We start from the raw sequence: 23,168 nt of genomic DNA, 5'->3' as shown, positions 1-23,168 counted from the left end.
TATACTTTATTTATCTATAAGACCTTCTTCCAATTAACATGATAACGAGTAGAGAAGTTAAATATAGCTTTGAAAGATCTTACTAAAATATGAATATCCCACACACACACCTCAGCTCCAGGCTCATCCTATAATATGTTCCTGGTGAGTTACCAGTTAGCAATGACAGCCTGGGTTTATGTAAACGTCTTCCTTTGTGCCATTCAAATATTCTAACCTTAATGTAGAAATAGTCATTCTAACAGACCTTGATGTTTGTTCTCCTTTCTCTTTGCAACTGACTAGTGATGTGAGGAGCAGAGATGCACCTAACACCATTACTCAACACTGATGAGCTAATCATCAATGCTTCATAAAGGTTATATGATAGCCGTACATGTAATGCTTCTAGTTCATTAGCCTACAGTGTAAGTTTCCAGTTGTGGAAGTGTTTTATGTTAAAGCCATCTTTCCAATATTCTAAGATGTGACATGTTGACAATATAGCACCAAGGATGGGCTTCCTAAAACTATCTTCTAGAAAACTTCTGTGTTTTCCTGTGAATCAGTTATCACAGTAATGAGGTGGGGAGCACCACAGCCTGTGAGAGCACAGGTCAGTGATGAGGTGGGAGCATACAAGCCTGTGAGAGCACAGGTCAGTGCTGAGGTGGGGAGCATGCCAGGCTGTGAGAGCACAGGTCAGGATCACTCATTGTCTAGGTAAATGGTTCTGTACCATCTGTCTGCACTTAACAGTAAACAATGTTCATCCAGATTTTATTAAGACACATTGACCCAGAACAGATAAACTGTTGGTGTCAAAAAGACAATTCAGAGCAAACCGTTGTATGGTTCTATGATGTGTGATCTGAACCCTAGAAACCTCCATAAACCCTGTGCATAGTGCCCTATTTATAGTTGAGAGAGAGTAGCAGTGTCCATGCCATATATGATGCTCCTGTCTGTGAGAAGGACCAACTGTATCCATGGACATGGGAACAGAGAATAGTCCTTGAATTCCAGAGAACCTGAGGCAGTGTCTGCCATGGTTGGCTTCTCCCATTTGTAAAATGGCCAGGCCTGTCTTCTTAAGAAACCTAACATTCTTTCCTTGGCTTCTCTTAATACGCCTTAGAGATTTTCTCAAATGTGATGCCAATCTTTCTTATTTCTCTTGCTTCCATGGGGCGGGGGTGGCAGCCACAGAGTTGGATGATCTTAGAGGTGTCCTGCTCCCACTGTGACTGTACCTCTTCACTCACTTGCTTTCTCCTTTCCTGAAACATGAGGGAGTCTGGCAGTGTCAGTGAAGAAGATGCTAATCTCCGGGGCTTGATACTTGATAGATACTGAAAATGAATATACCACCATGAGAGATGGAGTCACACAATTTTTATATTAAATTTCTGGAGCCTGCAATCCCAGTGAAGAAGTATTAACAAATCCCTCCACATCAGCGAAAGCTGGTGTGAGGTGTCTGCCAGCTCCTTCCATCAGCATATCTGAAAAGAAATCAGTTCTCACCCAAATGTATTGTCCTTGTGTTTGCGGTAGGAGGGGGTACAGAAGTCATCGCAGTTAGAGAGAAGTTCATCTCGGAGGCCTGTGGGTTTGTCTGTCACAGATTCTGCCATGCTGCTACTCTAGGAGACAGTTACAGCTGTGAATGGTAGTTCTTAATTCAAGCTCCTGTTTCTCCACATTTTTCTCTTCTATGAATATAGATAAGAGGGCTATTCCTTTGTTTTAAAAGAGTATTAGCTGACAGTAAGCTAATAAAATATTTTCACTTCTTTGTATCTTTTGTGGCCCGTGCACATATTATACACTAAAACTGATTTCAGAGTCCATTTAATAAACAAAATAGTCGCTATTTTACTTTCAGCAAAAATGCAACTATTACCAAAAGCTCCTAAAATAAAATTATAATCTCATACATTGTAACTTAAAAACCTTTCCCACTAATCTTTGTGCTTTGGGGACTTAGGCATCTTTAATTTCACCATATAAACTCAATGGAGCATTAATAGTTCAATGTAACACACAATTTTCATGCATGAATAACTGACAAGTTCTTTTAAGAAGAAACACAGCCTGAATTAGAGATCCAGGCTGCACTGGGAATACCCCGTGCTAAGCTTCTCTTGTATTATGTTAAGGCTGAGACTCATCTCCAAACAGTTGTATGATTGAGATAACGTTCTGGAATAACATCCTGTGTTTTCCTGGTGCATCACTCTTCAGTGACATTCTGAGGTTGCATTGTATTAGCACATGATATTTTCCCTTGTTAATTGATATCCCAGGTTTGTCCTGGGGAAAATCTACAGCTCCCCCAAACATGCTTGACAAGTTATTATATTTACTTTAGTCAAAGCCCGTGTGTGCAATATCCCTCTTGGAGGTGGTCTATTATTGGAGTCCCATATGCTTTTTGTTTGGGAAGAAAGCAGTCACTGTGTCATACTGTTACATGGAGTATTCTTTTTCAGGATGTTGTACCCTTGGGAACCATATCAGGCCAGAGTTCCCCAGTCTAATAAGACCTCTGTAACTCTTATTGTATAAAAGTTCTAGGAGGGGAGCAAGAGTTAAACAGAAGATGTAAGTTAAGCAACCATAGTAAGCCACATGTGGGAACACACACCTCTTAGTGTTGGATTAAAAATGTATTTGTTATAAAAAGTACTGAGATGCCAAAATGTTGAATGTATTTCAGTATAAATGCATATTATTGTCAAGTAGAGATCCTGTAACATTTTTAAATTTAGTTTTGAAAATATATGATATAAAATAACACCCCCCATAGTTTGTTGATAATTTTATATTAAAATGTGATTAATATAGAAGCCTTCTGGTGTAGCTTAATCTCCTGTGAATTTTCTCTCAGAATAATGGCATAAAATGATGGTCAAATCTATGACTGTTTTATGAAGTTATTTTTCCTGTATGAGGTTTATAAATGTGCATTAGTCACCAACTGTGATTCTTGTATTTTTCTGATACATGACAAACATGTTAATTATATTCCAGAAAGCCAGATTTTCAAAGGAATTTTCACAATGAAAATAGAAATTCTTTCACCATATGTTATAACACATAAAAATTCATTTAAATTTTATACTATAATTCCTAACCATTATATAGAAACTTACATTAAGTACTTGAGTCCTTCTTCACTATGGTAATGTAGAAACTGCTTTATGAAATTTGAACAGTTACCAAGAAAACTGATGAATTTCTAAGATTTTAAGAATCTCCTTTTCTCATTTTTTTTCCACAGCAACTGGTTCCGCAGCAGCGCATTCTAATTCACGAAGATTCCATGAAGCTGCTCAGTCTCTACACCTCCCCCTCCCTACCCAATATCACTCTGGGACTTCCCTCAGTGCCGTCCCCACTCAATGTGAGTCATGACGGACTCAGCCTAAACGAGCCCAAGTGACACTGTGTACATGAGTTCAGTTTTAGGTCTTGTGTATTTGGACATGAGAACTCTGCATCCCTTACATGATTTGCTATTTGCTGCTTTGATTAAAGGCATTCAGTTTAGTTTCAAATCACAGAATTGGTTCACAGAGTCATTTACAAATATCTCACATGGGTAATGATTTCTAATGCACATTTTTGTGGCTCCAGCATCCCTCCTGTGCAGGGGAGATTATGGTCCATATTTACAGATGAGGAAGCTGAGGCTGGGGAGTTTAATAGCTCAAGATCACAGACACAGTGAATGAGTGGCAGGTGCAAGTATCCCCAGGGCAGAGCTGAGTGTTCAGCCTGGGAATCACACCAGCACATGTTTGTAGAATCGATTCTGGGAGTGACTTTATTTGGGGAAGTCACTGATTCTGTGGTGAAGGATACATATCTGGAAACTATCCCTAAGAACAACATTTTGCTATTCTCAGGAGACTTTAAGAGAATTACTTAGTTTAAAAATCTTGACAACTGAAATAGAGTCTTCAGGAGGAGTAATTGTCCCAGTATGACAGAGGATAAAAATAATAATTTTATACATATTCTCTAAAATAATATACATTTTACTTGTTACAAAATATTGATCAGCTTCACACTGGACAATTCATCACAAATGTTAGTAAATTAAACTGTACATACCTGGAACTCAGATGTTCTAACCCTTGTCCCCTATGTGAGCACTCATGAGGTCAAGTGTTCTCCTTAGACAGAGTCACATATGTCTTGAGATAAACATTTTATTAGATCTAAAATGTTATTCCATTTGGAATATCAATAGGATATAATATCACCCATAACCATATACAATTTGTGAAGGGAAGGCAGATTTAGGATGTGATCTCTATAATCTAAGGGTTACAGAGGAAAGCATGAAAATCTTTAATCAGATATACTCTTAAAATCCAAAGTTCTGTAAACAATTACTTCTAAAGGAATGTAAAATGGAAGTAGAGATAAAACTATAAATAAGACATGAGAATCTTTAAATCATCACTTACTAAACTTATTTTTTTATGCCTCTGTCATTTATTTTAATGTTATATAAATACCAACCCCCATACTTTCATGAGATACCAACAGGCATTTTTATGTCACCATTTTCTATGCTCTCAGCCATTGCCTCTTGCTAGCTCACACATGCACCACTTTTTTTCTGAGACAGGGTTTCTCTGTGTAGTTTTGGTGCCAGCTCTGTAGACCAGGCTGGCCTCAAACTCACAAAGATCTGCCTGTCTCTGCCTCCTGACTGCTGGGATTAAAGGCATGTGCCACCACCGCCTGGCACATGCACCACCACTTTTAATGTGGTCAAAGAAACTATTTCCCAAAGGACCCATACTAATGGCCAACTGTTTTCTGTTTCAATGGCAATACCATTTGGTGCCATTGGATGAATAAACCAATGTGATTTGAATTAGTTTAATTTTTCTTTGTTCCTGTTTTGGTGTGGATGAGGCCTTCACAATGAATTTCTCAATCATTACCTTTCCCCGGCAGAAGGATCTCTAATATTCCCTTCCCCCACTGCATAGTGGAAGACTTTAAGGAAAGATGCTGGGCCAGGCATCGCATCGTTTGTATATTAAACATTGGATTGATCTGCTCTGTGACTCAGACAAACCATTTACCTCTTCGTCCTTCAATTTCTCCATCATGGAAAATTGTTTTGCCTCCCTGGTGCACAGCAATTTTGAAAGATGAAACATAAGTTTTGAAAAGAAACATGCCACATAATTTTGAGGTATTAGACTTCTGCTTTTGTAATACCAAAATGACCACCATTCATTAAATTTTTTGAATAGGATAATTCATTATTGCTCTTGATGATGTAATTATTATGGCTTCATTACTGTGTTACCATGCCTTTCAAGTTCTTAATAACACTTTTATTTGATATCTGATTTCACATGTAGTTTACTTTATTACACAAAAGTATCTGGGTTGTCATTTTTAATATTCAGAGATGTAGGGATCTGTTATGAATTAATAGAAAATATATATTTAAATCAAATTCCTGTGTATTTTTACCAGCTTTCACAGGGTGAAAGAATCTCATTTTAATGTTTGAAACTTACAGCTTCTGAAAAAGAAGCGCCATTGTAAGAACATGTGTCTCTGTTTCTTTTCTTGGACTTCTAGAATTATATAGATTGCCTTATCTTCACCCATGTGATAGCCTCTATTTGAATCAATTTTCATTTTCCAACATACTTTTACTTAGTCAGTGCATTGTAAAGTATTTAGAAGACAGCTTCCACTCATGAAGCCTGAAATTCATTTCAACTTTTTATTAAGCTAATGTATAAAAATTGCATAATTTATATTTTGCAACATGGTGTTTCAATCTTTATAATGTCATGAGTTAAGCTAATTATTGTATGCATTTCTTCCATACTTTTCTTTGGGGATAACACTTAGGTACTCGCTAAGAAATTATGAAGTATAGTTTATTATTTATATAACCATTATCACCAGGATACACAACAAAAAGCATTTAAAATTATTTTTCCTGTGTAGCTGAAAGTTTGTGTTTACTCTCATTTTTAATATATAACACAAATTTCCCTTACACTTAGTACTGGATACCCAGTTGCTAAACTGTTTCCAATGCCTCAATTGAATATTTTGTTAATTCTTTTAGTGTAAAAGGTGCAATATAATGCATTTTCCTCACCATACACACTGGGCATAAGAGAGTCACCTGCTGACTAGAGTCTCGGTGTGGTGTGATACAGAAATAAGGAGGATTAACATTTTGATTCTTTCTTGACCCAGGTTTCCAATTCACTCAAAGAAAAGCAGAAGTCTGAGACACAGATGCTCAGGCAAGGCGTTGGTCTGACTGGGCAGTACAGCAGCAGCATGGCAGCGTCTTCCAGCCATGCTCACATGGCCGTGGAAGGGAAGCACAGCAGCGGCCACCAAGCTCTCCTGCAGCACCTGCTGTTGAAGGAACAGATGCGACAGCAAAAGCTCCTTGTGGCTGGTAATTAATAATGACATCATTTTCAGTCCTCTTAGGACTATGTGGCATTTCTTTAACTCAAAACTGTAAGGATGATTCCTGTTGCTGTACAAGTGCCAAACACTTGGCACTGTGGGAGGAGCTATGATCATTATGTAGTCCTGATCTGTGGGGTGGAGCTGGGAGGGAACCTTTGGATATAGCAAACTGCATTGCTGGTTGATGCTTCTGTTGCACAGACATAAGCCTGGTCAAGGCTTTGTACTCATGTCTTCCAGCATCCAACCTGTCCTTCTTCAGTTGTCTGGCAGATGCCCCTTGTCTTCTCTTAAAATCATCTACCAGTGCATCTTTGTTTACATGTAAATGTGTAAACACACTCACTCGCACACACACATTTTGTTTTTCAGGTGGAGTTCCCTTGCACCCTCAGTCTCCTATGGCAACAAAAGAAAGAATTTCACCAGGTATTAGAGGTACCCACAAATTACCCCGTCACCGACCCCTGAATCGAACCCAGTCTGCACCTTTGCCTCAGAGCACACTGGCTCAGCTGGTCATTCAGCAGCAACACCAGCAGTTCCTGGAGAAGCAGAAACAATACCAGCAGCAGATTCACATGAACAAAGTAAGGCATGAAGCAAAGTTGAATATTAAAAGAACTGGTTTCCAAGGGTTCTCTTTGCTGGGAGTGAGGGGATGTAGGGATTGCAAAAATGCAAAGATCACCATCCTTACACCATCTGAGTTGAAGGACAGGATCACAATACCACCATTTTCACCATTTTTATGTTCACAGGACAGATGAAGTAATATTGAGATCATGACTTAACAATACGATTTATGATTGAACAGGCTTTTGTTTTAATTCACAGGGACGTAAGTCCTGTTGTATGAAGCCTCGCTTGTGATGCAGGTAAACGTGTGGGTTGACAAGTTAGAAAGGCTACTCAGGTGCTGGCAGACAGGGCAATGAAGTCGGCACCGTATTCTCGGCAACATGTTTCCGTCTCAGTCGTGTTTATTTTTCAGTATGCCTACTTCATTCCAAAAACCATTTGAAACAGTTTCACTGAAACTTCTGGTAATTTCTTCCCAGCCCCCTGATTTGGGCTGAAATAGCGATGGCCTGTACCACTAAACCAACTACAAAGAAACAATGGGTCTCAGTATAATTGTATCTGACAGCACAGGATTGCACGTTCTGTGAATTTGTAGGGTATGATCCCTCTCATTCTATTGTTCTCTATGACATAGATGCATGTCCTAAAGGCGTTATTGTCTACTGGTAAATAGATGTACAGCTCAGCTTAGTAAAGGCTTTGCTGCTGTGTGAAACACAAACACAACAAAAGGAGTTTTTGTCCTTTGCACCCTCCTCATGGTAGGAAGGGTGGGATCTTCCTTTCATGCTGGCCTACTGCAAGCTACTCTGAAAATAGTCTCTTCTTCCAATAGTTGCTCCTCCAAACCCCCCACTTTTCCCCACACCCCCACTCAAGGACAGAGATGAAAGGAGCTTATACTTAAGAGTTCTGAGCAGCACTGAGCAATACTAAAAATGAATTGGTCCAGCCTAGCCCCTGTCTTTTTGAAGACAGTGTACTGTGAGTGGGTTGTGATACTGAGGTGGAACTGTGCTCTTCACAGCCTTCTTTCACCAGAGGTTATAGGCCAATGGTTCTCAACCCCTTAAGGGGTTGAAGGGCCCTTTCTCAGGGCTCTTCCGAAACCATTGAAAAGCACAGATATTTACAACACAATACCTAACAGTGGCAGGATTACAGTTATGAAGTAACAATGAAATAATTTTATACTGGGGGGGAGGGGTCACCAAAACATGAGGAACTGTATTAAAGGGCCACAACATAAGGAAGGATGGGAGCCACTGTTATAGACTTTTTCTGAGTCATTTGATTGCTATAGCATTTTTCTAAGTTTGTTAACTTCATTTTTATCAAATCAATTTCTTCAGGAAGTAATTAATTTCCTTCTCTGCCTGTTGCATTGTTCACTAGCTTGATTGTACAGGTTTACTCTTTAATGGTAGAGTGAAGTTCATTTGTTTTGTGGCATTCCAGAACAGCTTAAAATGACTACATATTCTTTTTTAAAATATGTCCATTGCAAGAAATTTATGTGGGCTCAAAAAGTGGGAATCCTATGTTTTGGCCTCATAACCTTTGACTTGAAGTTAGGTTTGCTTATAAAACTTAAAGGCAAACTTTATAAACTTGGACTGTGTTAATACTTTTGCTGGCATTCATTTTCACATTTATCAAAGCACCTGGGTATATATTTTGCTGTTGAGAAATCGAGTAAGTATGCCCCTTTGGAATCACACGTTTTGTATGAATACCTTTAGAACATTTTAGAATTAACTTTCTGACCCAGAATTGCCAGTGTTTCAGAGGGGATGCTAATGGCACTTTTTTCTCTTTGGTATCACACTAGAGATTTGACAGGCCGATGCTAAGCTCAGTCTCAGAATCAAACTAAGATGAAAAGCAGGCATTTGTATTCGAGCAACAGGCAAAGCAAATCTTATCAGCAGCCCTTCCTATGTGGGACTGATTCCTTGGAATCTGTTAAGAATTCTCCCCCAAATTAGAAACAAACCTTTTCTCTGAGGTAGACGTTTATACAGTGGGTTTGATTATTAAATCCTGTCTTAATTAGGTAAAATGAAGGCCAGAGAACTTCAAAGTACATGCTGACCCCTTAGTGTTAGCTCCTCTCAGCTTGGGCGTTTGGATTATTTGAGCATTTCTCCGGTTGGCTAGTCTCCAAATATATATTCCATATGTTTAGTCAAGTGGCATATGTGCACTGGATGTTCTCTAGATTGTGAAAATATTTTAGCTGTCTTCAATTGTCTAAGGAAATGGAGAAGAATCATATTAAAGAAAATATTGGACCTGTATTGTATTTTGAAGTGTTTCCAATAGAGCCATAAAGAAGTGAGTTACTACTGTTCACCCTTCTGCCAAGGTGATGAGGATATATATTTACTTTTTACTGGGTTAATGCCATGACTCAGATGCCAAGAGTTGTTAAGTTTCTGCATAATAATATATGTATGTGTGTTCTGTCCATTTCCTTAGAATAATTATTAGTAAGAAATAACTGCAGAAACTTTTGTCATTTTCTATTATCATGGATGAACCTTGATGTATTCCATTTCAACTGGAGCAATAGTTGGCATCATAAAATCATGGTCCTCACTCATGAGTAGTCATAACAGGAAAGAAGCATATGTGAAAATGTAGGTGTGCAAATGGCATGCTTAAAATATATTTTCCTTTAAGTCTCTTAGCATTTTATAGTGCTTTTTTCACCTTAAGGACTTAGAGAAAAATATGAAATAAGAACATAGTTAAAAATAAGGGCATTGGAACTGTCAAATGATCTATTTAAATGTGGGTGCCATCACATCTGATGACCTGAGTTCAATCCTAGGATCCACATGGTAGAAGTAGAAAACAGACTCTTACAAGTTGTCCTGTGGCTTCCACATGTGTCCTATGGCATGTGTATTTCCACACCCATACAAACAAACATAAATACAAACTAAATTAGATATATAAATAAGTTTATTACATATTTTAAAAATAAGGCTTTTTCTAAACTACTTTCTGGTTACATAGTTGGCTTTCAATGATATATTTGAATTGTACTGGAAAGTTTAGAAGAAAACCTCTACTTTATGTATTTGATACAATGTTTTTCACTGAATATTGGAGAACTTAAGAAATATGTAATACACATGTTATTAATCCCATTCTGACAGTTTAACTACCTGTTGTCTCTATTTCGACGCCATTCACATGGGGTATTTGTACCTTCCCAGATTATTTGCCTCTTATAGTTGTGATTTAAATGCTCAAGAGGTGAGCAGAAATACAATATTTTTATTGTAATGTCTGACAGCAAATAATGAGGGTATCTTGAAAGAAAGGATGTATCTAGGTCAGAAAGGAAACTCATTCACAGTGATTTACCAATCTGTTCATAAGTTTGAATACTCTGTTTCCACGGAAGGTACTTTGAGATGCTTAATTTTGCAGAAATCATATCTTACAACATTTATTTGTTTCTGACATTTTTCAAAAACAAAATTGTGCATTTTTATTGCCAGTAGTATATGGTATATTAATACTATGATGCCTTACATTTTGGTGAACCTTAGAAAAACAAAACAAATAAACAAACAAAAACAATTTCTTAATTCTAAAACCAAAAGAAGGCATTGCTTTTGCCAGTGTGTTTTGTTTCCCTATTAGAAAAAAAAAAGAGTTCTCAAAATGAAAATTTCACCAAAAAAACAACCCCACACACACACCAAAAAAAAAAGAGTATTATTAGGACACGGGCCATTTTCTCCTGAGGCCACTTTGAGTTTAAATATAACCAGTTTTTACCTCCAGGACAATAAACGATGTTTGAGTTAAAAGGAAACACAGAACAATCACTTACCCATATTGATGATTTTTTAAAACATAGTTTAATAAAAGCACACATCTATAGTCCTGTCACTGTTTTTCAGTATGTCCTTTAGGCATTTGAGTTGAGTACCTTAACACAGATAACTCACAGCCCTTGTCCTCCCATTCTCTTGTAGCTTTAATAAAATAACCTTGACTCATGCCCAAGAGTTTCAGTTATAACTGCAATTTTCATACATTCTCTAATATTTATTTTTAATCATTCATCCCATGAAATGGACTTGATCTGAAGTTTTAATATGTATTTGACAAACATGTCCATATACGTGGACTCACTCAGCAGGTCACTATTGAATTTAGGTAGATACTTCCTTAGGCACTAATAATCTGCACCCTGTACTCAGGGAAGGAAGGAGAAGATGACTTCACATACTAATGTGGTGTGATCAGCATCAGGACAGAAGGTGAACTTCTTTGAGGAAATAATATTTGAGATTTGTTTACTTACCTCTTGATTATTTTGAACTTATAACCTTCCCTTTTCTTTTTTTTTTCTTATTAGCTCTGTGTTAAATATCTTACTCATTTCTAGGGCAGGATATCAGCACATTTTTTAAAAAAACATATATAATTCAAGAGATGATATCTCATGTATGTCAAGGTTCAATCTAGATATGTGTTTATTATTTATTACCATGATATTTAGGCATTTTGACATGAGTGCTATTTTATCATAATAAAAAATGTGTCTAAGAGAAGACCAGTAAGTTGAAGGCCAAACAGATGTTCTGTGTTGCCTTATTAAGACAGGGAGATGTTCTATTCTGACATGCAGGGCAAAATACAGTTCTGCTCAACTCCAAAGCTGAGCAAATAGAATTTTCTTAATATTCTGGAAGAGACTGTAACCCACAATTGAAGTAGTATATGTTTCATTAATTCCTTTTTATTAATTGTATGAATCAATGTTACATATCTTCCATACTCCCTAATGATTTATAACCGTTCCCTGTCCCCAGTCATTTATTCTCAGAAACCCATGAGTATATCTTTCATGTCAGTAGTCACATATAAACATAGCACATGTGTATTCCCTTCCTAAATTGAGTGCTAATATAGGATTACTATCTGTGTTATTGGAAACAGCATGAATTTGCCAAAGCTACTTTGAAGATCAACAATCCTATAGACAACTATATCTTAAAATTTTACTGTTTATGAAGCCATAGTTTCATATTCAGAAACAAATCAATACTTCACATTAGGTTTATTCTAATAAGTATAATCCTATTTCTGATCTACTTAAAGATGTAGCTTTGAAGTATAATTAAAGTTCAGCAGCCATCTCAGCTCTGTGTGCTGAATCTCTTCATCTTAGTGTACTTTTCTGATTCTTTCCTGTGGCCAGCATCTCCCCACCATCTGCTCCCCAAGTGTAATACTTAAATAACACAAGACCCCTCTCACATACAGTATCTACTATGAGCTGAATTCTCCATACCAGCATCTTTCTATGCATTATCCCTTGAACTTTAACAACTTACTTTACAAAATCACCAAGAATGTTCAGTTTCCAGGGATTTCATCAAGTTGAGCAAGTTGACAGTACTTCTGTCCACAGAGCTGGAGTCTGTTCTCAACTATGTGTCAGTGATTTCAGTCATGTTCTTATCAATAAGTAGATAAGAGTCTCTTCCTATTTCATGTTACAATCCTACCAAACTCACATTTAAAAGCAAAGCAGAAAAGCATCTTAAAAAGCAAGGCCACCCTGTGATTTTGTATTGCGTTTGACTCGCCAGGATGAACTCCTATCCCCATACTGCTTCCATCTTCCTGGCATTGCCTTCCATCCAGGTACTCACTCACGTGGCAGTCTTCATAGGTGGCCTTGGCAGTGGGGCTCTCAGATGTCTTGTTGGAGCAAGGCTTGCAAATGGCTCACCGTACATGTGCAAGTAGTGCCAAGCCTAGCTGCAAACAGGTCACATTTTGCTTCTTTCTTGCATGCTGCCACATGGCTATGTTTTATGCTGGACAGAGACTGTCTTCTCCCAGGAGTTCTGAGCAAGCCCAAAGCTGAAAGTTTACTGACTTCATCGTAATCTACTGAAATGCAAATGTTGCCATCTCTTCTATGGGTGGTTGGAAAAATGCCTTGTTGTAAGTCTTAAGAACCTGATGAGTAGAAACTTGAACAGTCCTTTCATTTAGGAAAGTAGGCATTACTCTTGTCAGGACTCATTTCTCCCCATCCATCTGACAGCTTGTTTCCACGCAGAGTCTTTTAATCACCAATTTAGGATTATGTTTTTCCCGTTAGATGGATAGTGGCTTCAAAGACATTAGCACACACTGAAAGCAGTTTTTATTACAGTAAAAACCCTCTCGATTATTTATCTATCTATTGAGGTTTATAAAAGAAACTTTGACTTTTCTCTTAAATAGATTCTGTTTTGACATAATTAGGCCAACATAAATAGATCCTTGTAGGTATGTAGTGTGCTTTAAAAAGAAAAATCCACTTCTGCTACAAAACCAGCTTGCATCACCATGGAAAATTTATATAAAAGCATTTCACTATATAATTACAACTTGATGGTTTATAATATACAGAAAATTGCTTGTTGCTTTATTATTAGATTTGATGAAATCTTGTGTTTGGAAATGAAACTAAATGACCATTCCAGTGGATTAATGTCTAGTCTTCATAAACATCTCCAGTGTTGCTTTTTTAGCTGTGGCATCAAGGGGAGAGATCTCAACCTTTATTTCTCAATCTACACATTAATATACTCAGAGGCACTTTTATTAAATAATAAAAAAATAGCTGAATAGTACTATGAGGTAAGCAGCCAGGGAAAAGAAAATTGTCTGGGGACAGAAGCCATGTGAATAGTGTGGCTCATGTGGATTCCAGGCAGTTCAAAGGGAAAGGAATGCTAAATAATTTGGTTGCTTCTAAACTTTGACAAATAGTTCCATTGGACAGACTGAAATAATTAAGTCTGAATAAGGAATTTTTAATATAGCTTAAGTGATCTATAGAACTGAGAACCACAAGTGTACAGCAGTTTCTTTCTTAGGGGTTTGAGTAACTTTTAAGTCCTCAAATTTAGTTCCATACTTTCTTCATGCCTATGCTCTTTCTATAAATGTTAGTTCAAGCCTAAGAGGTCATAGGATCCTAAACTGTCATCTGTTCTAGAATATTCTTGTTTCCCTAGGATGAGTCTTATCCAGATCTGCAATCCCACAACCTGCATGTCCCATAACCCTCTTACTATTGATTGTATATCCAGCCACAAAACCTCAATTCTACAAAGTTAGTGATAGCACAGAAGAACTAATGATGCCCCACAAAAGATTTATCCCATTTACAACTATTATGCTAAGAGTGTAAATAAAATTAAAGAAAGTGTGTTCTTTTCCTTGAGTGTCCCATAGACATATACACTGTTAACTACAACCGAAGATGGTCATGTAGAATACAGAACCTACATGAACTCCAAAACCGAGGCCACGTAATGGTCCCTCTGAGGGACATTTCTGAAACCTCGTGTAATTATTTGTTAGCTCTGCAGCTTTGGTCAGAGTATTCAACACTGTGTCTGATCATTCTCCAATGAACAAATTTCAGAGGCTTAGAGAGGATGGCTTAGAGAGGATGACAGAGCTTTACAAACATGGCAATTCCTGTGCTGACCACAGCATGTGTATTCTTAGACAGTATTATAGTTCTGTTTTCCTTACTAGGTCAATAAAATGGTTGTCTGAAAGTTGTAGAATGTTTCCACTGCACACATTATACCCCTTGCCTCAATATCCATCCTTTGTTGTAAACCAAACCACCATCTTCTGCTTCAGCTCCCCCCTTTGCATGTATGTTCATCATGAAGCAGGCTTTGTTTTCTCTTTGGAACAATATTATGGTTGGAGATCAAGCTTTTTATTGAAGCGTAATTTCCATGCAGTAAAACATATTTTTTGCTACACACTTCAATGACTTTTGACAGATCTGTATTGTCGTACAATCCCCACACCACAATTGCTGCACAGAATGATTTCCCCAATTTCCCTCCCTCCGTTCCTCTGAGCCAGTTTCTACTCCACCTCCTGGCAAAGTAACCATTTTTTTTAACTAAGGATAGAACATAAGACATATCATAAGCACAGGAATTTTTTTGAGATCATAAAAACAAAAGAGCTAACTGGCTTACCCTATAGATGCTCCAGGAATTACTTTCAGGATCATAAACCATCAGCCTACAGTGCAGGACCCAGGCTGTCAGCTGTCTGTGTGGGCATGCTTAGTGTCTTAGGACTCCCAACTTCTGGTCACATTTGAAAATAGAAAAATTCCAAATAAAGTCTACATTTGGGTCATTCTCCAAAGAAATGAAGTTGCGGGCTTACTGTCCATCCCTCTTCCTTCAATCCCTGCTGTTCAAGGTTTCCATCTCTGTTCTTAAATAGTGCCTTGTGCTGTTTCTCGTTTCCAGGAGGGAAGGGTTGATCGGCAAGTAGATGGCAAGAGAGTGAGGAAGGGAGGTGGGCAGTGACTGGAAGACACCAGCATTGAGCTGCTGTCTGTACTGAGACCCCTACAAAGCTCAAGCATAGAGATCAAATTGCTACTTCCCAAGGTGAATTTTACCATTTCCCCTAAAGAATAAAAGGAGAAAATATGTTAAATGTTTTGCTGGCTGAATATTGGAAAAGAGATTATGAAGGATAAATTCCAATACTATATTAATGGATATAAAATGACAGTATTATTATAAAAAAACAAGGTGTAGATAACAGCTAGTGTTCTGAACAAATTATTAAGAAACCTACTTTTCTGCTAAAGACTGTATTTTCTGAAAGTTCTGTGTTGTATCTGCCTTTTACCTCTCAAATAAGATCCTCTAAGGTGACCATTGCATGGTCTGTATGTCCTCTAGGACTTCTCTGGAGATGATCTTGTCATTGTGATCCAGCTCAACTCATCCTTCCCTAGTGAGAAACTTCAATCTAAGCTGTCCTTCCTCCTCAGTTTTTGACACACTAAGTCCCATTGTCAGTTCTTATGCCCATGTCCCCTACTCAGGTCTGAGAGCTTGGTTCAGTGATCAGTGTCTTCCCAGGGCCTCACAGTTAATGCTTAATAAATTAATGGTTGAAGGAATGAAAGACCAGATGGATGATTTACTCAAAAGTAGCTAAATAGGAATCGTCTTTCCAGAAGGGACGAGTCACTGGAGCGTTAGGTTCTGAGGGTCAGCTGTCTTCATTGCGGACAGTGTCTGGATAATCATTAAAAGATAAAGGTGAATTTATCCAAACCACTTGGCCCTCCAGATTAATGTATATATCAGCAAGAAAGGCTGTATGGCGGTCTGGAGTTTAATTATGTCAACTGTGAACAAATATTTAGAGATATTGTCCTCTTGTCCTTCACTCTGGCTCCACTGATCACTTCTTAAGAGGCACAGAAGCAAAATGACACTGCGTCTTCTGGCTTGCGGATGGTATTCCTCTCTAAGTAGACCTCTTGGTTTGAAAGCCCTCCAAGTTCTGCATGTTGTTTTTGAGAACAGTTGGTACATACCTAATCTATTTGTGAATTGAGAAAGAGTTTTATCATTATTTTTAAGTCTAGTTTCCTTGGAGCTTAAGGGAAAGGTCTTATTTTCCAAAAGAAGAATATTACATTTATTTAAAAGAAAACAGGGGGAAAAAAGACATGCTTGCACTGTTGCCTGAGTAAAATCTTTCTTAAAATTTGAGACAGAATTTTTAAAAAGTGATGAGCTGCTTGAGGGTCATTTTGCAGAACAGTTGCATCCAGATACCCATGCTTGCTGGTTTGTCCACAGTGTCAGAAGTCCTCAGTAATCAAAAGTAGGTTTATCCTTTAAGACTATTTTTAGTTCATGGTTCATAAATGAAGATTTTTGTGGGCAAATGAAGGATTTTGTTGGGAATATATAAATTATAGAATTTTAGCTATTATAATGAGAAGCACTTATGTTGGTACTGTATTTATAGTGTTGGAACCAAGCAATGTAACATTCATAGCAGTGAGCTTAAATGTTAATATGATGAAATTAGGAATACAACTTTCAAACAGTATTTAATGAATTTGTAGCATGTATTGATAGAATATGTGATTTTGTCATGAAATTTAAAACACTGAAACTATGGATTGCATCTAACCCTGGGGGGTTTAGATAAGAATCGAAGAGTTAAGTTGAATTCCTTGCTTGAAGACAAGATATTTGTACCATTTGCTGTAGTTCTTGGAAGAATACTTATGTGAGCATACACCTGTCATGGATGACCGCATCCCAGGATGGTCTTGCACAACTGTGGCTTTCGCAGTCTGGACAATGGCAGCGGAGTAGTATGAAGACTTAGGGGCACGGAGACAGATGAGAAAAGACACAGGTTAAAGGGACAAGAGATGCTGTGTAGCCTCTGTCTTCATCTCAGCTGGAGTCACCACCATAGTGACTCACCTGGTGTCAGATGGACAGCACACAGTGTTTTTTACAGATGCGGACTCGGCAGAGATTCACACAGGCTCGTGCATTTATCTGTCACACAGATGTTTCTTCTCCTGTTTTCTAGCCAGCAAGGCAACAGGCTGACTTTGCTGGGGGATCACCTCCAGATGTTCAACTAAAGAGAGACCCTGCCACCCCACTGAGAGTAAGCAGACATCTCACCACATCTGTGGCCACTCAGCGGCAGTGCAAATTAGAAAAGGGTTAGCTGTACCATCTTCATGATGGTTGTATTTGGAGTTCAAAAACACATAGAAAACAGCATAATCTGAATACTTACAAATAGTACGAAGTAACTGTTCATTTTAAAAATCTGAAATAAGTCAAAACTGGCAGGCAGAATTTCTCTGTTACTTTTGTTTGTAGATTTTCCTTGCTGATGTTAATTGCTAATTTTTCCACTCTGGCAAATGTGAGTGTTTAAATGAAAACAGCTTCAGTCAGATACCTAAACTAAAATAAGAAATGAAAGTTAACCCCCTCTGTACATTTATATCTCATGAAACTGGCTTCAAGATGTACCCTTTGTCTGTTTATATGTTATAAATGTTCTCAGCGAGCACCTGCATTCCTTAGATGAACAAGTGGAAGATATTGATCAGGCACACAGACAGAACTTCACATCATAGCCTGAGGGCAAGAGTATGCAAGTTTCACTACTAAACATTAAGTTTGCAGATATTTGTGGTGCTCCAGCTAGGTGCCATGCGATGTATGAGGTGCTTGGTTATAAAATGGTGAAAGCCATCCACCCTGTGATCAGTGACATTTGAATTCCAGTATAACTATAATTGTTAACAAAAATAACAATGTAATGCAGGACCATAATCTGGGATATATATATATATATATATATATATATATATATATATATATATATAGTGTACGTATATATATGTATGTATATATGTGTATATATGTATATATATATATGTATGTATATATTAATGAAATGGTAATACAATTAAATTTTATAAGGAACCAGATCAAAAATGTAGTTGTGAGGAAGTAAAAATGACAGAATCTGTCAAGGTCTCATGTAAGAATCATCATTGCATATTCATGTTTACAAGATGGGCAGAGGCCAGGGTATCTGGAGCACAGAAATGGTAGTTTACAATGCACTGCAAGAAATAAGGTGGGCCAGTTCATGGAACACCTGTGGAGATTTGGATGTTATGGTAAACATGGTGGGAAGATATAAGGCAATTCTATGTTGAGAACTGATGTTACCTAACGTAGTTGGAAATGGTTATTTGAGCTGCAATGTTGAAAAGATTCAGCACTGAAGGAAAGCCAGAGTTGAGCATCTTGTAGCTCAGGGGAAAGTGGTAACGCTTACCACTACAGGAATTGAGTGGGGATGGAGAACTGTGTCAGCACACAAGGTCCACTTTGAGATTGCTGTGGGCTTGTTAACTGATGCAATGGGAATGCAAGGGAAATAAGGTAAAGTTTAGGTTCATAGTTCATGGAGTTGGGTGTTGGTGCTGACTCAGTGAGAAAACTCAGGTGAATGACTATTTGAGTGGATGGAATAGAGATTATCTTGGTGCTATTGGAAAGTTTATGATGCCTTTTAGATATTTTCTAGCTAAATGGTTGGGAAAGTGTTAGATATGTGTTTGGAGAGCCAGTGGGGCTGTTTACACTGCTCAGTTGCTGTCACAATGTCACTGCTTTAGAAGAGAATGTAGACAGGAAGAATATAAAATGTCCTTTCTTTAACATCAGAGATTCTCCTTTTGTGTTCAAGGGGATGGCACTGTTTCTTTTGAACAGAGATTCCTTCTTCATAAAATAAGAGTTTGGGGATGTTATTAGCATTTTTCAATTCAATGTTTCATACATATATGATTTCCACTCATAAACTGCTGTTCTGTCAGGAAGCATTTATTTTACAAACCCTGGTGGAATTCTGGTCTGGGAAAAAGACCATTTACCATGTGACTTTATGACCAAGTAATGGCAACATCATTCACTCTGAGTGCTTTTATCTGCCTCTTCCTGCTAATATCATAGAAGGAGAGATGAAGTCAGGGACTCACTATAACAAGCAGTGTTGTTTCTCAGCTGCACATTAAAAAGTGTAACTGCAATGCCATATATGTATCTATATCGGTGAATTTGTAAATACTAAATCAATTGTATTCCTGGACTAGATGAGATGATCTCTAGGTGTTTCCGTGATCTTAAAAACACATTAAAAGGTCAAATTTCAGAAAATTTTCTGTTAAAAGTACATATATGTTCTCTGAACACTCTGAGTCATATCTGAGTTTACTTTAACATGCTTACCAGTGATGAGAAATTCTATTCTGGTAAATAATAAATACTGTTCTCCAGCACTAGTGAGCACAACCTCCTCCTTTCCAAGGTGGTATTATTTGCATCTTGTTTGACTTCATCATTCTACCTTCCCTGACACCTGTCAATCTCCTGTTTAAATGGCCATGGAGGGTGGGGGTGAGGGCAGGTAGGAGAGAGATGACTCAGTTTTTTCCAGCACCTGTGCCATGCTTGGCCACCTCACATGCGTCCGTAACTCCAGCTCCAAAGACCCAGTCTGGTGCCCTCTACTGTCACCCATGCTCATGGCATGCTCATAAGTGAGGCTGGTTTGTTTTTACCCTTTTACTCTTGGGGGGCACCACCCTCTCCCAAATAATCACACAAAGACTTATTATTACTTATAAACACCCAGCCTTAGCTTGACTTGTTTCAAGCCAGCTTTTCTTAAATTATCCCATCTACCTTTTGCCTCTGGGCTTTTATCTTTCTCTGTTCTCTGTACCTTTCTTTACTTCTTACTCCATGGCATTTTGTATCTTGGTGGCTGGTCCTGATACCCTCTCTCTTTCTCCTTTTGTCCTCCCTGATCTCATTTCTTTCTATCTATTCCCTCTACCTACCAGCCCCACCTGTCTTTCCTCTCCTGCCTAGCTATTGGCTGTTCAGCTTTTTATCAGACCAATCACATGTTTTAGACATACAAAGTAACAAAGCTTCACAGAGTTAATAAAATGCAACATAATAGAATGCAACACATCTTTGCATCATTAAACAAATGTTACATAGCCTAAACAAATGTAACACATCTTCAACTACTATTCCACAACATGTAATGACAAGCACATACATCATAAATAAAAATTAAAAGAAATATATTTCTTACAATGCCCACCTGAATTTACCTCTTGCTGTAGTAATAATTGAATTCAGCAAGAAAGATGTGCATCAAATGGTTTGGATGAAAACCTAATTGACATAGATTTTTAAAGTGAATGAAGAAAGAAAAGTGATAACAAAGAGAGGAAATTCAAGTTCTGTGTGAAGGGAGATGTATATGGTGGAAGGAGAGGTCCTTCTTTCAGATGGGCAATGTTACTGAAAACATACCTGTGGAAATGGCTCAGATAAGAGGAGGAAATCGTAATGAGAGTGGAAGATATCAGATACTGGGGTCCAGGACACAAGTCAAAGGCTTGGCTGAGATAGGGAACAAATGTCCTGTTAACTGTAGCACCAAGAACACTGTGTCCCAGCCTATAAAGTGTCTAGAGATGTTCTTTGGGTGCTTGTATGTTCTCCGTGAAAAGACAAGCAAAAGTACCGGCAAGAAGAGAAGAGGAGAGAAAGACCCGAGAAGAGAGGCAGTCTGGCGAGCTAGGGACAAGGGTTGGAGCGGATAACTGGGGAGATAGAGGAATTCAATGGGGGTGTTGTTTGTGTGCCGGCGAGAAAGCCACACTATAGCACATGTCCATTACAACACATACTGAAGAGAGCATGGGAGCCAAAAGCAGTTCAGGCTGAACTTGGTCCTGCAAGGTAGAAAGCAAGCAACCGAGGCAAGTGATAGCAGTGGGGATATGGCTCAGAGGACACGGGAATGTTGAATAATGGCTTCCCTAGGGACATTCTGAGAATGACCCATGAGAAGGGAGTGGGTCCAGAAAGCTGTTCAGAATTAACCTCCATTGAGCAGGGACCTTTGCCATAGCATCTCTTGTGCTGTGGACTGTCCAGCCAGACTCTTACAAGGGGCTGTCACTTCCCTTGGCCACAAACCCCATATGTGTTTTTGTTTTTTATCTGTTATCCGCGTGCAGCTATATGAGGTTCTGCTTGGCCAGTGCCTTTGGTCCCCCTTTTCAGCACTTTTTGACAAGCCAGCATCTCCCACTCATTTATCCAGTGAAGCTGTGGTATCAAGAGGAGATTTTCCACGGTTCATTGAGCTTCTGTTCAGAAGATTTCAGTCGTTTTCCTGTAAATATCTTCTTTGAAGGCCCTTTGAGCTGTCTTCGCCCTTTCTCAGAGCAGTCTTTTCTCCTCGTGAAACTCCTCTAGTGTATCTTGGCTATGTAGTCCAGGGTAAGTGCTGGCAGTGATTACAACAGATCTGCCTGGTGTCATCTCTCTGAAGAATAGTTTTCTTAACTCCACTGTTTCTGTTGGAAAAAGAATTTTTCTTTATTTTTTTTCTCATTTTCTATATTCCTGCATGTTCTTTCTCCCCAAACTGCAGGACGTGTGCTCCTCCAGTTACAGCCAGAATTCAAAGCTATTGTAGTGTCCGTTCTCCAAACTTTCAGCAGTGTGCAAACAATTATGTACTTAAGACAGGAATTGCTGATTAGTGCTCAGGACTAGGACAATTGTACAGAAAATAGTTTTCTAAAATGCGCTTAAAGATGTTTAAGCATGATGGGCTGAATTTTCTCCTTATGCTGACTACCCAGGAATAATAGAAATTAAGTTGTCAGCACAAAGGAAATGGATATTGAAATTTTCTTTCTTCATTTTGATAAGGTTTTAAATTGGTATGTATTTTCCTTGCTTGACCATCTATGCTGGGCTTGGAGATATGTGGGTCTTACTGTATTATAGCTCATTTCTGTATATTCTTATTCTCAGCCAAAATATAGTGTGAAGTGTGACAATTTTTACAAAATATTTTCAGTGTACCCCCCTCCTTTTCAGCCTTCATCCCAAACAGAACACCTTGCCAGCAATGCCTTCAAGCCATGTCACTTCACCCCTGTGCCCTCCTGTATATTCACAGTGCTATTATAACACCCAGAGCTTATTCTTTAAAGTTTTTCTTATATATAAAAATAAAATGTTTGACACATAAAAGTGAGATCAAAATTTAACTGTCTTACTCCTTTATAATGCACTAAAACCTGGGCTTGTAGAGAGAAGGCATGCCGAATTTTCCAGTCATTAGCAGTGGCTTCAATGTAGTTGGCACTACATAAATAATAGTTGAAAAAAATAATGAAAACTCCCAATATACATCTGTCTAGTCAAATTTAAGGATTGTGTCATCATGTTCAGGGATGCTTGAGATGGAGGGACCACATGACATCTAAAGTGGTTGCCCTTCAAAGTTTGAGTGATTTTTTTTATTCAAACAGTAAAATATATTTAGATTTTTAAGCCTAGTTATAAGTGAATATGACTTAAACTAAAATTTTATACAGAAAAAAATGTAGTTTTTTTCTGTGGTTACATTATACATATGTGGCTAACTAGGATGTTTGGCAAACTAATTGCACATGTATTGACTTAGCCAAATAACTAAAGTATCTAAATAATGTTTCATTTGTAATCTAATTTCTTGTTTACTTCTTAATTAATTATTTGGGTCCACTCATAAAATATTATGCCCTTCCAAAATGGTAAAGATCATTGACTTTTTTAAACTTCAGGATTCCACAATGAATACTTCTGTATCTT

The 23,168-nt window shown here is 37.9% G+C and overlaps 1 protein-coding gene across 17 annotated transcripts in view; it reads left to right on the top strand.

Moving 5' to 3' along the window:
* Nucleotides 1-23,168, top strand: part of Hdac9 (histone deacetylase 9) — an 893,084-nt gene that overhangs the window by 532,218 nt on the left and 337,698 nt on the right. For all 17 annotated transcript variants that reach the window (XR_004946518.1, XM_036205789.1, XM_036205785.1 and 14 more), the window contains 3 exons: nt 3,266-3,388; nt 6,238-6,448; nt 6,838-7,055. Coding sequence is in view for 16 of the 17 variants with exons in the window: in XM_036205789.1 (XP_036061682.1) it covers nt 3,266-3,388; nt 6,238-6,448; nt 6,838-7,055 (552 nt within the window). In the remaining variant the exon portion in view is untranslated. The remainder of the gene's footprint in view (nt 1-3,265; nt 3,389-6,237; nt 6,449-6,837; nt 7,056-23,168) is intronic.

Source organism: Onychomys torridus, chromosome 14 (genome assembly GCF_903995425.1).
Source record: "Onychomys torridus chromosome 14, mOncTor1.1, whole genome shotgun sequence".
NCBI lineage: Eukaryota > Metazoa > Chordata > Mammalia > Rodentia > Cricetidae > Onychomys > Onychomys torridus.
The sequence above is the reverse complement of the archived record's forward strand: the minus strand, read 5'-3'. Positions and strand labels throughout refer to the sequence as shown.